At 36.1% G+C, this 16,064-nt stretch overlaps 1 protein-coding gene across 3 annotated transcripts; it reads right to left on the bottom strand.

The window, feature by feature from the left end:
• Positions 1 to 60: 60 nt before the first annotated feature.
• LOC143464791 (formin-like protein 2) lies at positions 61 to 14,332 on the bottom strand. Of its 3 annotated transcripts, XM_076962780.1 has the most exons (23): positions 13,999 to 14,332; positions 13,791 to 13,874; positions 11,940 to 12,097; positions 10,765 to 10,848; positions 10,406 to 10,588; positions 10,091 to 10,219; positions 9,783 to 9,951; positions 9,414 to 9,524; positions 9,172 to 9,321; positions 8,896 to 8,997; positions 8,484 to 8,519; positions 6,445 to 6,609; positions 6,108 to 6,273; positions 5,871 to 5,888; positions 5,250 to 5,419; positions 4,899 to 5,040; positions 3,909 to 4,114; positions 3,420 to 3,656; positions 3,075 to 3,204; positions 2,375 to 2,508; positions 2,014 to 2,181; positions 1,706 to 1,901; positions 61 to 1,407 (listed from the first exon to the last, which is right to left on the bottom strand). In XM_076962780.1, exons 1-23 carry the CDS (start codon positions 14,107 to 14,109, stop codon positions 1,301 to 1,303), a joined length of 3,156 nt encoding a protein of 1,051 aa, XP_076818895.1. In that variant the 5' UTR covers positions 14,110 to 14,332; the 3' UTR covers positions 61 to 1,300. The 3 variants fall into 3 exon arrangements, with proteins under 3 accessions (XP_076818895.1, XP_076818896.1, XP_076818897.1); XM_076962781.1 differs by lacking the exon at positions 5,871 to 5,888; XM_076962782.1 differs by lacking the exon at positions 8,484 to 8,519.
• Between the last annotated feature and the right edge of the window lie 1,732 nt (positions 14,333 to 16,064).

The following is a 16,064-nucleotide window of genomic DNA, read 5'->3' as shown; positions in this document are numbered from 1 at the left end:
GGGCATGGTAATAAATGGCAGCAGACTAACATGATTTTAAATAGAAAAAAGACCATAAGATTCATGGGAGAAAATAATTTATTTTTCACCGACAATCTGAACAACATGGACATTTAAAGTGCTCTGAAAACAATAAACAGCTTGCATGGTATGACATACTGCAACAGATGGCTTTATAAAATTCTCGGCATCAGATAATTAATGTATGGATGGTACCAACAGTCCAGCAACACGTAACCTTTGCAATACATTGTACCGAGATCAATTGCAAATTAGAACTGTGAAACTTCAAGTAATGTAGTCAAACATGGAAACACTTAATATTGCTCTACAATTTCGAAAAAGAAATACGAACAAGCCAAAAGTTAAATAGGTAAATTGCTATTGATATAACATACAAAAGTGACGTCACTGAGCTGTTACGTCAGAGCGCGGTGACGTCATTGAAATATAAGGCGGTAAGAAAGGCACAAGAGAACAGAAACTTACAACACGCTTAATAGTTTTCGTGCAACATTTATGTTTGGTTAATAACTGCGTGAAGCTGGCTGCCTATTGTGAAGTTATTTATTTATTAACTTAGTTAGTTAGTTATTTGACAGTGACCACCATTTTAGTCTGATTCCTCGGTTAGCGGACTGTTTAACAGAAACTAAAATCCGGAGAGTTTTTAGTACTTTTGGCAACATAACGTTGATTTAATTTTTGGGCAAGTGCCTGATATTTAATGAACCAGAAAATAACCAGCCAATCTCACGCACCAGTAGAACGTACCGGAACACTCGTCGCTAATTAGTCATGACAAGTTCAATACAGAAAAACGTAACACTCTAAAGCATTTTATATGAACAACAATCAAACAAAAAAGTCCAACAATGAAAAAAGGGTTTACTTTTTAAAGTCAACGAAATGTAGTTATAAAAATGCACCGTAAAATACAATATTAGTAGATGGGTTAGCGGCACTTGCAATGACAACAAGCAAAAGTAAGTGTAAGCTTCATACTTAAGGTTAGATGTAACTGGCAACACTACAGAAGCGAGACGATCACTATGGCAGCGACAAGAGCAACGGTCCAAATAATAACTAAAACACACCGCTTTCAGTACAATTTGTTACGAAATTGGTATAACACTACTCGGGGCTTCTTATACAGCTGCGCGGTAGGACTTTGTTCTTGCCTTGGTCTAAGATTGAAATGTTTCTTCTCTTGTCCCCACCGGCAATATCATATGTCGGAACGACTTACTTGGACGCGTGACGTTACCGCTTGATGACGCAGGGACCAGCGTTGCTTTCGTCACAGCATGGTGGACATTGCAGCGACGCGTGTTGCCTCTGGCCGGGTTTTCTTTCGAAAGCTGCGGTGGACAGTGTCCCCACGACGATATGGCTCAGATTTTAAAACTAAGGAGTTAAAAGCATAGATAGGAATAAGACAACCGCGATGCTGCGTGATTGTTCCACAGTAACTATCTATAGCTTTCAACCATAGCCTACGTGTTTAATTTCATCAAAGAGCCGCAAGTTAATATAATTGTTCAGCTAAACTGTCAAAATACGAAGCATAAATGGTGACAGAACTTTATCTTATCGTGTGGATTTCAAAATTTCTTAAGAGTTAAAGCATCCAAAATACCTTATCTCAATGCTTATTACTATAATAATAATAAAGTTGAATGTTTCTACATGTTCGTCGACTTACAGTTAATATTATCTTCGATTGCTCCGTCTTTGCTCTCTATCGCTCCTCGATCCTTCCTCTGTTTGTGACGAAGTTCGTTGATTAGATTCTGCTCTCCGCTCTTCATCTTCTTTTCGTCGTCTTGCCTCTTCGACTTCTTCTTCTGCTTTAACTCCTGCTGCTCCATAGCTCTTCGTTCCTTTTCGGCTCGTTTCTCCTGCAAAGAATGAGACAAGATGATGCCATCCCCACTCCCGTTGGTTCATCCCAAATTTCAGGAGGGTGTTTCATGAAGAACTTATCAGAAGGTGGAATAACTTCAATCTTACATCAGCAATCCTCCAATCGTCCAAATCCTTTTCAGCCTTCTGATAAGCTTTAATGAATCTATCCACCATCGGGAAGAAGGTTTCGGGAGGCATCGTCTTAGGGGTTTCCCCAAAGTACTCGACAACATTCTTGTAAGCTTCCTTGGCTGTTTCGGCATCTTGGAGAACCTGAAAAGTAAGGTTATGTATAGAAATATGAATTGAATGAATTGAAAGATGAATTGAAATATGAATATGAAAAACGAAATTTAGCGCAAGATAAATGAATAAATACCAAGGCCCAGTATAGGCAGGTTAAGATAAGAATTAGAGATTATATCACCAGGATTGTTCCTGGTCAATGTAGCACCGTATTTCTTACTTTAGTCACTTTTTCTTGTGATGATTCAATGAACCCTTCCAAGACTGGATGTTGATGGGTCTCGTATTCATTCCTCGTTAAGTTCATCCCATTTTTAATGGAATTGACGTCTGTGACAATGTTGTCCAGTGAAACTACAAAAGCAATGAAACGTGGTAAGCAAAGTAAAGCAAAAGTTGGTAAGCAAATAAAATAGGGGAAAATTTATTCAGCTAATAACCGCTTAGCGGCATCAAGTGAATAAAAGACTTGTTAATCGTTAACCGAAATAAAAATTTGAAGAACATGAAGAAAATTTGAGGAAAAATTTTTTGTAATCCATCAACCCGTTGCTCTGAAAGCCATTTAATGCTCATTATTTTCCCAACGAACTTAAGAGTCTAGCTTGATATAATTTGCCAATGTAATTAATTTCATCTCGATTATTAAGAATAAACAAGTTTTACATCAAATTAACAATGCGATTGACAATTGATGATTACGGCAGCAAAGCGCCAGCTAACGGTAACGAAAACCAGCTAAATTCCCAAGGCTACTTCATACACACATTTGAAGGGGACTAGTACGGTCTACTCATTACATTTACAGAAAAATTAGCTAAATGGTAAATACATAATATGTTGGAAACTCTTTGATGTTTGCAAACTGAGTCAGCTTGGTAATGCACAAAACTATGAACTTGAGACAAGTTTTTTCTCACCTTTGCAAGCTCTATCGACGTATCTTAGTTCATTATAGAAGTGCTTTATATCAGGGTAATAAGTTTCAATCACGTTCACAATGTAATGCAGAAGGGTTTGCTTTTTGTCCGTAGATTTGGTGTCAATCAACTAAAACGGAAAGCGTTCAATGACCAAGTTAAAAGTGTTTCTACAATACAAAGGTATACGCAAAATGCTTCCCAAACAAACGATGAAAAATATTTTACAAGAATTACAGCTACCAAAGTAAAAATTAGACTGTGCATTAATTATATTACAAATTATGCTTTTGCAAAACTACAGTAGTTAATACCAAAAAAGAAATATTCATACTAAGCACGTACGGCGTCGAGACTTTGAAGCTTGAACCCATACACGGCACCTCTTTTGGCGCTGTTCATGTAGTTGCCAACAGCAAGAATTATCTCGAGAACTCTCTTCAAATTTGACGAGGATTTGATGGACATGGACGCCGCGATAACTGCCGCAATTTGTGGTGTCAAAGTCATGACGCTGTCGTTGAAATTTCCAAGGAAAATCATGATGTTAAGTCGCTGTTGTAATCTCTCGACTCGGCCAAACTAAACAATAACAGCTAATAATAAATTGTTCAAATCAAGCGCGTTGGACGAAGATAAATTGTGAAGAAAAACGCTGATTATTTCCGAACACTATTTGCGTTCATTGATGGTAAGAACAGTGTCTTAAAACATGCAAAAATTGTTTTGTAGGACTAAATATACACGTACAATGCTAAAAATATGTGTATGTGCAATTTTGTAAAATTAGTCGTACATTGAACAACAAACATTGTAAGACCATTAACAATTTACCAGCCACATAAACTTGTCTTCTGCTGCGAGGGCGTCAAATGACTTTCCTGATTTTTCATAATCTTTAAAAGCTTTTAACTCCATCTCGTTTGGGATGAACCGCGGCAACATTTCAACATATTCGAGGGGCAAGGTGGAGAGGTCGTAACTATACACGGAGCGGCAGATTTCGTCTGTACTTGAGCCGATCTTGCGAAGGGTAATGGCTAGAAATCAAAGACGGTGATAAAATTAAATGTAACACGTTACAGGTATAGTTTTGAATTATAGCTTAACAGTACTTTATTATAGTGGCAACCATAGGAGGTACCGATGTAAGTACCAGATAAACGTACTTAAACAGAAAGAGTAAAGTGAAAGGTCTGGTGTGCCATTTCAAAGGCATGGGAAGCACAAATATTCAGATGTTGATTCAACAGGGAGGCAAAATGACAATGAGTCTATAGCATTTTCCCGAAAAACAATTTCCATGAATGATAATATCCTGCATGACCTTATCCCGAAAGCCACGAATCCCACAAAAATCTTGAATCTATGCAATGCTCATGGTTGGGAGTATGAATTCAGCCAGGAATTTAATATTGAAAAAAAATGTATTTCGGGGAAGGGGCTAGCTGGTTACGCCATAAAAAAGACTAAAAGCCAAAATAAGTCTAAAATCTAATCAGATTTCATTTGAAAATAAGCAATATATCACAAAATTAATAATACAATAGCTTATATGGACTACATTTTGCGTTGACCTCAGGGCAGTGCAGGCTAAAACAGTCACTCAAGTTAATTCAATTCTTAAGGCAACGAGTATTATTTAAGTTATTCGTGCATAATTTTTCTTTATTTTGGTTGTTTACACTTTTCAGAACGCATTACTAATAGTTTTTTTGTTATCAGTGCAAGTGACTGATTTACTCGCAATGAAAATTTATTTATTTGATGATGTTTTTAAAACGCCTACTCTTGAAAGTTTAGAAAATAGCAACAAAGACTTACAAAGATTTCTGGCTCTGTTCACGTCAATAATGGATGCTCCTCTCCTCTGCTGAGCTTCAGCGATCTTCAGCAATCTGGCACGATCCGCTTCCGTATCCTGAGCTCTCGTTTTAAACATCTCCTCAAACGCTCCCAAATCAAGCTGTTATAAAGCAGGAGAAAAGTTCAACTCTTAAGCGCAGTGAAGAAAAAAAAATGATAACTTGGGGTATTTGAAACAGACTTGTTGTACCAAATTACTGCCGTTAGCAAAACAAAAAATGAAAACTACAAGAAGAAATGCATTTTGTTGAGTTTAAATTAACCACAAATCCTGTAGAAGATTTTCACTTATTCAAACAAATTTCCAACCTCGTTGAGAACAGAATCATCATCCAAGTCGTTAAATATTGTCCCGGCAACTTGGTTTGGTTTAAGGGCACTCCAGTTAAGCACGGGCAAGCGATACTTTGTATGATGTCGTTGCTTCGCTTTAAGACCGCCTGGAAGATTCCCAGGAAAGTTGGGCACACCTGGCACGCCTGAATTTAAAAAAAAAAGTTAAATTTTGAGAAGGTGCTAATTATGAAATCGGCTTATCATGTTTGGAACAGTATATTCACAAAAAATGTTCGGGTATAGAAATACAGAAGAAAATTTTAATACTGCTAATTGATAAACTGAAACAGAACTTTGTGTTGGCATGTTATATAATTGCACATGTGACGTGACATGCACATATTATGAGGTGACCGCATGCAGAAGATACGACAGCGCATTTGATCTTAAATAGTATCTAACTTTGCTGGGTAATCGACGATTTTGCACAAAAAAACAACTTTTTAACATTGGACTAAGAGGGCATGCAAAATAAAACACAAGATGCAACTGAGACCATTGTATAAAAATGAATTTCATAAAATGGAATTAAGACATGTGGACAAAAAACAATAAGTCATGCTAGAATCCGCACAACCACACATCTGTGCTTACGTGTGTTTTCTTTCTTTCCTGAATCAAGTGCATGATGATGAAAATAAATGAACATAAAACTTGAACTCAAAAATGAATTACATATAATTAGAAGAACGTGCCAATGAAAAAAACTCACAATCGTCCAAACAAATAAACTATCAGCAAGTAATTAAAATTTTTTAAAACAAAATTAAATGAATTTAACAGCTATTTTATTAGCACTGCTGGGTGCACACCAACTAAATATTTTCTCACCTCCCACTGGGGGTGGAGGGGGTACTCCAGGTGGTGGTGGTGGCGGAGGAGGTGGAGGAGAAGGTCCTCCAAGGGATAAATCTCCACCTCCACCGCTGGTGCCGCCACCAATGAGAGGAGGCGGGGTGGGAATGGATGGCATTTTACCGGAACTTTGTATGGCGTCCTGAGTGCATGAAATGAATAAAAAAAATGAAAGTGATAGCACAACAAATAATATTTTTTAAACAAGTTGCTGAAAAAGTATAAACAAACCAACTTTTTTCATACTAAGCTTATTTAAAACGATTTGTTATTTATTAATTATTAAAGTTATTTTTTGTTGACAACAGCTTACTTTTGTTTTCACTTTTATTCCTCCTACATTATCAGGTGGTTCATTACCAGGCAGCCCTGGCATTGGGGGAAGCCCCTTCAAAGGTGTTTTGTCACCCAGAGCGGGTGCATTGCCCAGATGATTGCGTTGTTGTAGCAATTGCTTGTTGCTTGCATCAAATGCTGCCTAAATTAAAAGTAGAAACATTTTAGTCCTTTCCACAAACCTGATTGTAGCTCATCGTGCTTTTTTAAAACGTCTTAATCATTTTATGGTACGTAAAATAGACCATTTATCGCAAGCCATTAATATTACAATTACTGTGTGCAAAATAACAATGATATAAGAAAACAACAAGCGCAAGCACATTGCAGGGTCACCACACCAAAATGTTTTTGGGAAAAAACAATTTACGCACCAAAAGCCACTGAATTTAATTATCTGCATAATGCACTGTTACAGTCAAGCATTGACCCTGATATCCACAAAGAACAGCCGAAAGCCTTATTAAAAGCTTTTCAAGTAAGGACATGCTTTCAAAGCAAAGGATGGTAAACTTTACAGCTTTAAGGTTGGATTGAATAGATTTAGGAAGTCTGCCAATATCCACCAAACAACAATACTGAGTTGCACTGTTTCAAACAAAAGATGGGAAGTACAGCTTGGACAATTTTGTCTTTGACGATCCATGAAACCAGATGCAAAACACAACGGACAATACCAAGTAACGACAAAAAAGATGACATGCAACAGAAAACAAAATGCAACCTGAGAGTCGCACAGCTCATCTTCCCAAATAGTTGGAAGATCGGAAATTAATTTCTCTTTCAGTGATGTATCAGAGAAAGAGTTACACTTCATCACTGCATTGCTTTGACCAATTGGTGGTAAAACCAGATGGCTGTTTTGCCATTGATCTGATAGGGGGGAGACACCAAACCAACTTTCCTCAACATCATTTACTACTTTACTCAGTTTATCTGTCATATCTTGCTGCAGTTTTTCAGAGAGTTCTGCAGCTGCTGGTTTTTTCACATTAGCATGAGCCCTTGTCACAACACTATCCCCTATGTTAGGAAGAACCGCAAATTTTGTTGCAGTAAGCTTGCTACTGTTGGATGCAGAGGATACCTCACTACTCTGTGAAGTGCCCTGATAGACACATTGATCGGAAGATTTATTTGAAGAAAGAAGGAGATTTGAATCATTGTCAATCTTTTCTGTGATGGCCCAAGGTGGAGGAGGGAAGTCAGGTTTCAGGTCATCATCTTTTAAGACGGCTGGAAGGCCGTGGAGGAAGCTGAAATCCGGATCAATCAAAAATGAATTGTCGATTCTGAGAAAGGGGTCTTTAACTGTAAAATCAGTTCGATCTTCCAAGAACATCTGTGGATCAGGAGCACCTCCAGATCTCAACTGCGTTTTATAGCTTCCATTCTTATTTGCATTAAATGGTGGCTCCCAGAGAAACACATTATCAGATGAAACTTCACCACTGCTGTGGGCGCTTATCGTGAACGATGCAAGTGATGATGATGATGAAAGCCGATTATTTTTTTGCCATTCACCAGCCTGATAAAAATGCTTAAAATGTCTGATAGGATCAGACTCCATAAAATGAGTAAAATTCCACATACTCACGGGGTCACCAAAATCAGCCGATTCTTCAGTCGGATCGTTTTCATCTCCAGGCTAGTCCACGTAAGCATTAATCAAAACATTTCATCAACACAACAGTTTGCATCAAATGAATAAAACAAACAAGATCACATTTGTTGAAAGTACAACCCAGTGTACAGCATAGTGCAAGTGGTACTTAGTTGTTATAGTACTGATTTCAAAAGAAAAATTGTACAAGCAAAGTCTTTATAGCAACATCTAAAAGTATACTATTACACACCATATAAACAAATCAGCCAAAAGCCACCAGGGTCAGCTAAGCTAGTTCATTCAATCAATATGGATTTACAAATGTTCACACTTGGGTGCAAGGTGCAATTGCTTAAAACTTTCAACTTAAAGCCCCTAAAATCATGCAGCAGTTTTTTGGTCAAACTTACTTGTGAAAAACCACCAGCGGGAATGTAGCCTGTTTTCTATAACAATCATACATTACAAATAAATAACTTTAGCATTTCCATACTTATAAGGTTTTCATTAAATAATAAACAGCTTTTGGAAAATATCTCCTTTAAAGATAGTAATAGGCTGACAAAAATAAAAATACTTGTATGTGCAATGACCATCCAATTGACTTTTTAAAACTATTAAAAAGAAAAAATTACTGTTTTATGCCATAAACATTTGCAATGTCAGGACAAAATCAAATCTGTTCACATTCAGGGAAACTTAGTAGCAGTAGTCATAAATATGTCAGATGGAAATTTTGCATAAGTACCCCAATGGCAAATCAATATTACATCACTGTGGCATTATGCTTTACATTAGGTTTTCAGTTACTCAAGGGAATACCTTTATAGCAGTGAGTTCACTCATGTTCGATGAAAGTTGCTTTTCCAGTTGAACGATTTTTGTCATATTCTCATATTCTTGTTCTTGAAACTTTTCGTTTAACTAATGAGAACAAAAAATTGACATTACAAAGAAACCTTTGCTTTTTAAAATTAACATAATCCCTGTAAGGACCAAAGACTGATTTTGATTCATAGAAAATTGTTTAAACAGTTTGCTTTTTGACACACAACGTCCTCGATTTTGTGCTTGGGGTCATTAAAAGTTCATAGTTACATCTAAGAGTTGTTCCTCAAGGTGCTCGACTCTTTCCAAAGCAGTGACTTTCATCTCAGAATCTTCAAGAAGTGTTGAAACGTCAAACATGTTGTCGAGGTAAGCCTGGATTTGAACCTTTAACCTGTCGCTTTCCGTATTTCTTAAGTCCTGTGAAATTTTGGGAAGTGGTAACCAAGCATCTACCTTTCAACTTGGCAATAGATCGTTTATGATAGAGTGGATAAAAGCTGGTCACCAACCTCAAGAAACATGTCAAGTCCAAGCAAAGTGAATTCATGTTGTAGGTGAACACGAAAATTCATATCTTCAACGGAATGTACAACAATATTTATGAACTGCATACATGAAACCTGAAAATATGTTTAATTAAAATGGTAACCAAAAAGGAAGCAGGATACCGATATAGTTGATAGAAAGAAATGACGCATCACTGCCAACACATTGCTATGCATCAAAGTGCCATCCAAAAAATACCGGTCAAAGTCAAACTTGTGTTCAGCAAAGTATGTTACAAATTGTGCAGCAAACACTAAAAGATTCGTGGACAACAAAACCGTATGCTCAGCTAAACTACTTTAATTACTCATCATTAGTCAAGAAGAGCTCACCATAAAATCGATGTTGTCTGCCTCTGTTTTAAAGTAAAACATAAGGCGAGTGAACCGCCGCGGTTCAGTGCAGATTGCCTTAAAATAATCAAACGCTCGTAGAATGATGTCATGTCCACCACGCACCAAACAAACAGCGGCTAATAGTTCCAGCACAAGTGACTTGGTCCTAAAAGATTTCGCAACAATTTGCATTTTAAAATTATGCAGCAATTATGCAAATTATGCACTAACATTTTAGAATGTTCTAGCAATACATTATAACAAAAGGTATTCAATATTTTACAAAGAGTTCATGTAAGTTCAACCTCAAACTTCGGTTGTTGAGGCTGAGGGCAATCTCATTGATGCATTGCGGATGTGCCATGACAAGATTAAAGCCGTACTGGTAGTTCATGATCGCTCGCAAGCATGTTATGCAAACATGCACATCATCTCTGCAGAAAGTGAAAGAATATGCAAAAAACAAAAATTTAATTGCTGTCATTTACTTCATTTAATTACTAGCTATCATTGGCTTGTCTGTCTGAAATAAAAAGTTACAATATAAGTGTAAGGTAGCTTGCTAAGAATAGAAAATTCAGGTAATTCACCAGTTTAATTATATCCTTGGTTAAATTTACCTGTCTATGATTGTTCTTGAATTTTTGAGTGTTCTGCGGTTGGGCAAGGTTTGAGCTCGTGAGACTGACGACACCCCTGAACTGCCTCTTAAGCTCATTGTGCTGATACTTAAGTCACCGGTGCTCCCAAGATTCAGTGACTTGTTTGGTGATGACGAAGAAGAAGTTGAGTCACGACCATACCTTAAAATTGTGCAACATTGTTGAGAAAAATAACAAACTTTTGAGTATCGAGTATAAGGTTTTCTTCACTTAATTTGCACAAACGATCAGATGCTAAAAAGGTATGCCAGTCAAAGGTAAATTTTAAAGAATGTGGTACCAGCTACTTTGGAAATTGCAATATAAATGATACTTACACCATTGCATACTGTGCAAAGGCAAGGTAGTCAACCAACACGTCAAGCCCTTTGTTGTCTTCGTTTAAAAACTCTCGTACCCATCTAATGAATATAGATAATATTGGTTAACATATTAAAATACAGGAGTATCCTATTCATATGCATTGTAAAGAATGCATCTAAAGGTATGAAAACCATTTAGTGGTGTATGATTTTAGGGTGCCCGAAATCCAATTTCAGCTGAATGGATTGTCACTGGGCACCCAGTGGCCCGTGTAGTCACATCAAACACAAGTCACTTCATTTAAACTACAAAACAATAGCATGTGACACAGTCTGATTGTTGCCATTACATAACTTCTAAATACCAGGAACAAAACAGAAGGAATTAAAACAAAAAAGGCAGAAATACAAGAATTAAAAATCTTTTTAAAAGATCCCTTCGAAATTGGAACTATGTAGTATGTCTGCATTATCAGTTGTGATAGTTAGTTTTCACACAAATAGCGAGTTGTTGTTAACTGCAATTTCACAGTCCAATAGTTTCACACATTGGGCATAAAAAATTTTTCAGGGGGCACTCAGCTTTCAAGAGCTTGGGTACCAGTGGGTGTCCACTTAAGAAGTTTAAGGATATTCCCTACTCTGGGAATGGGAAAATCAGCTTTTCACAAGACAAACTCATTATTTATACACTGCATTTCAACCATTAACGTTTGCATAATGCATTTTACTGATTTGCAAGTAATTGAATATTCATGGGGGGAGCTATTAAATGCACACAGTACTACGACTACTGCTCAAGAAGGGATTAAGTAAGCAAAGAGATTATGATCTAAAAAAGCTTTTAAAGTAAATCCTGCAGTGACTAGAACATACAACGTACATAAAAGTAGGGATAAAAAATCTAAGATAACAGATCGCCTATTGACATGAAAAGTAACATGATCTCTATTGTTTGCGCAAGGTTGGTTGAATGTGATACAGCTTTATGATAAAAAACCTACAATCTCATTCCCTACAAGTTGTCAAACAAAGCCCGATGTAATCTACAATTGACTCTGCACTGACAAGAAGTCAGTGACCACTTGGAAACGTACAAACTACAAGCACGTTTGTGTGTATGCTTAACTATGTTGTCAACACACGGTAGAAGATTCCACACGTATAAACGAAATATTGATCAATAGTACCCTATATGATTTGTCCGTAATGAAATTTCCAGATCACGAAGGGTTTTTGTTGATTGGGCAATCCTTTTCCTAAATCTTTTTCTTCTGAGAGTTGGATCAAGGTAGCTTTGGAGAGCATCAATGTAGTGTGATGGAGGATGCTTTACTTCCACTTTATCCTGCAATAAAAAAGCAAAAAAAAAATTAAAAAGGACAGTTGTTATGTACAAGTCAACAATAAACCCAATAATACATAAAATTAATAACTGTACAGGTATGTACAGGTACTGATGAACATTTGAAATCAATGCATTAATAAATTATAGATATATATACATGGCACAACATTTATTTCCTTGCAATCAGCCATTAACGAGTGCAGTATTAGCAGTGTCCACATCATTCCTAGCATGTGTAATTAGGGTAATTGCTAATCGCACATATGTGTTTATTGGGAAGGATCAAATTACGTGGAATCGTGACGTGGGATAAATCGTGACGTGGGATAAAACATATGGAATAAATGCATTTCATCTTTGCTGCATTTATAAATCTTCTTAAATAATAATACACATCACTGTTAAATCTATTCATGAAACATTTATAATGCTATATACACTGGTAACTGTAGCCACTGTGATTAGATGACCACTCTTCAAAAATATAGAAATACTTTTAAAAGATCAACCATTTTTTACAACTAACTCCTCAAAATATACCACAACTTTAATTCAAAACCATTTCTGGGTTTATGACCTAACCTTATAAGAACCCAGTAACAAATTTTCCAGAAATGCTAGCACACCACGAAATGCCATGACATTTGATGTTTCATTCTACTTAATTATACAATTGGGCTAACATGCTTTGCAGGTCAAAAAACATATCTGTCAGCATAATGATATTGATAGACATAAACCTTGAATGCACTCTAAAAAACAACAATGTTCAAAATTTTGACATCAAAATTACTTAAATGCTAAGCTTTCAATATAAATTTTATAATTTTATTTATATATATATAGTATAATCATATATTGTATGTGTACTATATCTATGATATGATATAGTAAATACTAAATAGGCCTACATATTAAACACAGTGAAATTGTCTGAGAACCTTGCCCAATATAGAGTATAAAATACAAAATGCAACAACTAACAAAATGACATACAGGCTTACAGCCAACCAGAACAAAAACAATAACTGCCACAAGCACTGCTTCTAAATGCGTGTTTGTGTACATACATATAGTAACGACACACCAGTTGTTTAAAACACTTGTTTCATAAATAAATAAATAGCAAAACCTTGCAACCAGCATGACATCTGTTGCTGCTGTAAATAAAACATTTCATATGCATATATGAAAGTAACCTGCCTTTTTCTTTGTGCCAATTTTACCATTTTAAGTTACAATTCATGAAACAATCACTAGATAATCAAGTTTGTAGTTGCAATGAGAACAGAGTAGCAACAACGATTGAAGCAAGCTGCTATAAATTTGTTACTTATGTACTGTATATCATGTACATAACTGGGCAACATAAGACAAAAATACCAGTTGTCCAGTACAATTGCTAGTAAGTTAATCTAGCAGCTTTATTTGAGAAATGTTAAACCCTCATATAATGCTTATATCAACCTACAACAGTTTTAGCAATATTAAGTTTTGCAGGTTTAAGAGATATGAACAATAAAGTAAAATGTGGAACCACTCAAAATTTTGGGTGTATGATTGATGCATAAAAAACACATTAAAATGCCATAAAATTTGTCCAACCTAAGGTTTTGTTTTGGCCAGTGGGATGAGTTTTAGCTAAGACGATGTAAAAAAGTGGTGAAGAGATTAAAATAAATCAGACACTTACTTGGTCACAAATCAACTCCCATTTCTTTGTGTTATCATATTTGTTCAAGACTTTAACTTTATCTGGAGGTAGGTTCATGGAGGCCTGCATAAATATAAATGGTTACTGACTAACTTTATAAAAGATCGTTTTTAAATAACTAATGAAGTACATATGCATACGATGCTTACATGTTTGTTTTGAAAAATGAAAAACTTAACCCACTCACCAGAACTTTTTCAAATCTCTCATCAAGCTCATTTGTATCTGGCATAGGGAGCCTAAGTGGGACATTTCGAGATCTGTAATCGTTGATTCTTCCACTTTCAGCATTTCCCATCTTGCTTTTTTAAATAAATTAAATCCTTTTAACTGATTTTTCTTCTGTGCATTGATGACTTCCAGAATAAAGTTAGCAATAAATGGCTTTTTGCAATCAAGCTGTTTCAGAGCATCTGACCAGGATTTTCATTTACAAAAAAATACAATAAACTAATGCACTCACAGCATTGTATAAAATCCTATTCATTTACATTGACCTAGGCTCTGAAAATTACATAACATAACATGACAAATATTTTACTTATATGCCACATTTAACTGTGGCTGTGATTAATTTCATTTGACCTTTACTATAAAACTTATAAAACCAAACCCTTTACACTATAATCCAATCTACTGGCAATGCGTCTGGTTTTAAATAGGCTACAGCTACAGGTCAGACCGTCTAGTGCTAAACAACGACCACTTTAAATATGTAGAAAAAACAAGTTAACTAGCAGACTTCATTAAATAAATCAGCCAACGTAAAATATCCAAATAAATCGTTTCACACATGACGAATATTTTTTCTCCAAGTTATTTATACAGTTTTACATCACGCAATATTAGCGGAGTATAATAATCAGTGATCTTGTGTCAACGGCCCACGCCTTGCTAATCTTGAACGTGCCTTTAATGACATCTTCATTTAAAGAAATTATCGTTTTATTACGAGCAGTGAGGCCCCGACGTTCAATTGTTTAAGATAATGAGGTAGTCCTATAACAAGGTACGGCAAGTCGGCAAAATATCGGCATAGCCCGAAGCACAATCAACAATTTGACGAACTGCCAACAACTTTCTCAAAACGCCCATGTTAAGTTAGGCAGCGACACGACTTTCGTTTAATGGACTTTGTGATATCCGTCATCCAAATGATTACTTTGAAAATGCTATACATATTTTCTGAAGCCCTGCTATCATATCAGACCAACAGCTAAAACCAATTAAACTGCGATTGCATTAGTTGTCGATGTGTAGTCTATTTGGCCATGATATAACTAAACCCCTACGCATCGAAATTTACTGTATAAGCCGCGACAATTGTCTTAGTGAGCGTATCAAGATATAACATCAAACTTACAATGTTGTAACCACGAAAATAACTTCACAGATTTGCCTCCAACAGATATATCTTTCGTAACAACTAACAAACACGAAACTGAATGCAAACTATCTGCAGAGAATACGCCTATCGCAATGCGGGCAAATTACCTTCTTTTAACTAGTTCACGTTGCATACACAAATAAATTTGCTTCCACCGCAATTTTGACTGGATGCACGATAGGGTTAATTGCTACAACCGCAACGTTTCACGAATGTTCACTTGTTTATTACTATCTTTTATAAAGATTAATTCTCCAGCACACGGCGCGTAATATGCAAACAAAAGCGTTGTGGTTTCGCTTTCCTTTTATAAGGTTATCTAACGGTTGCGGAAGTGGTAATGTAAATGATGACATTGTTAACTTAAACGACAATACCACGTTGAATTACCCAAAACTACTAGCTATTTACTTAAACAATTGGTATGAATTTTCTGCTCAAAGACGTCTTCGGCAAAAACTCAAAAGTAAACTGTAAGATATATTAGTGCTATAATGCAACCTATAAGCTAGCATGCTAACAACGATGCATCATTGCACCGAGTTTCTCATGGAAATAGCTGAGACATCATTGAATTGAATGCAGACCGTGTAATTCCGCATCACCGTTCGAGCAGAAATTTCTACTCTGTCTTGATCATGACAACATAGCTGTGTGATTGACGTAATGTTTTAAGTCACACACGGCAGACGCTTCGAGTGCACTGTAACAATAGGTTAACTATGCCAAGAATGCAAACGGCACAATTTTGTCCAAAATAGGGCAGTAATGTTTACTAAAAATGATTTCAGAGCAGCAAGCTAAAGAAAGTTTTTACGAGAATCGCATTTGACTGTTTGTCAAATGACGTAATCATTGCAAAATCG

Source organism: Clavelina lepadiformis, chromosome 7 (genome assembly GCF_947623445.1).
Source record: "Clavelina lepadiformis chromosome 7, kaClaLepa1.1, whole genome shotgun sequence".
NCBI classification, from domain to species: Eukaryota; Metazoa; Chordata; class Ascidiacea; order Aplousobranchia; family Clavelinidae; genus Clavelina; species Clavelina lepadiformis.
Note: the sequence above shows the minus strand (reverse complement) of the source record. Positions and strands in the feature narration are given on the sequence as shown.

What these genes read in the sequence shown, in the direction of transcription:
- LOC143464791 (XM_076962780.1), bottom strand. Translation starts at nt 14,109, where the DNA reads ATGGGAAATGCTGAAAGTGGAAGAATCAACGATTACAGATCTCGAAAT. An exon ending in TTTGCACAGTATGCAATGGT is followed by an intron (nt 10,589 to 10,764) that starts GTAAGTATCATT and finishes CACAATTTTAAG; the next exon opens with GTATGGTCGTGACTCAACTT. An exon ending in TTGAGGAACAACTCTTAGAT is followed by an intron (nt 8,998 to 9,171) that starts GTAACTATGAAC and finishes TGTTCTCATTAG; the next exon opens with TTAAACGAAAAGTTTCAAGA.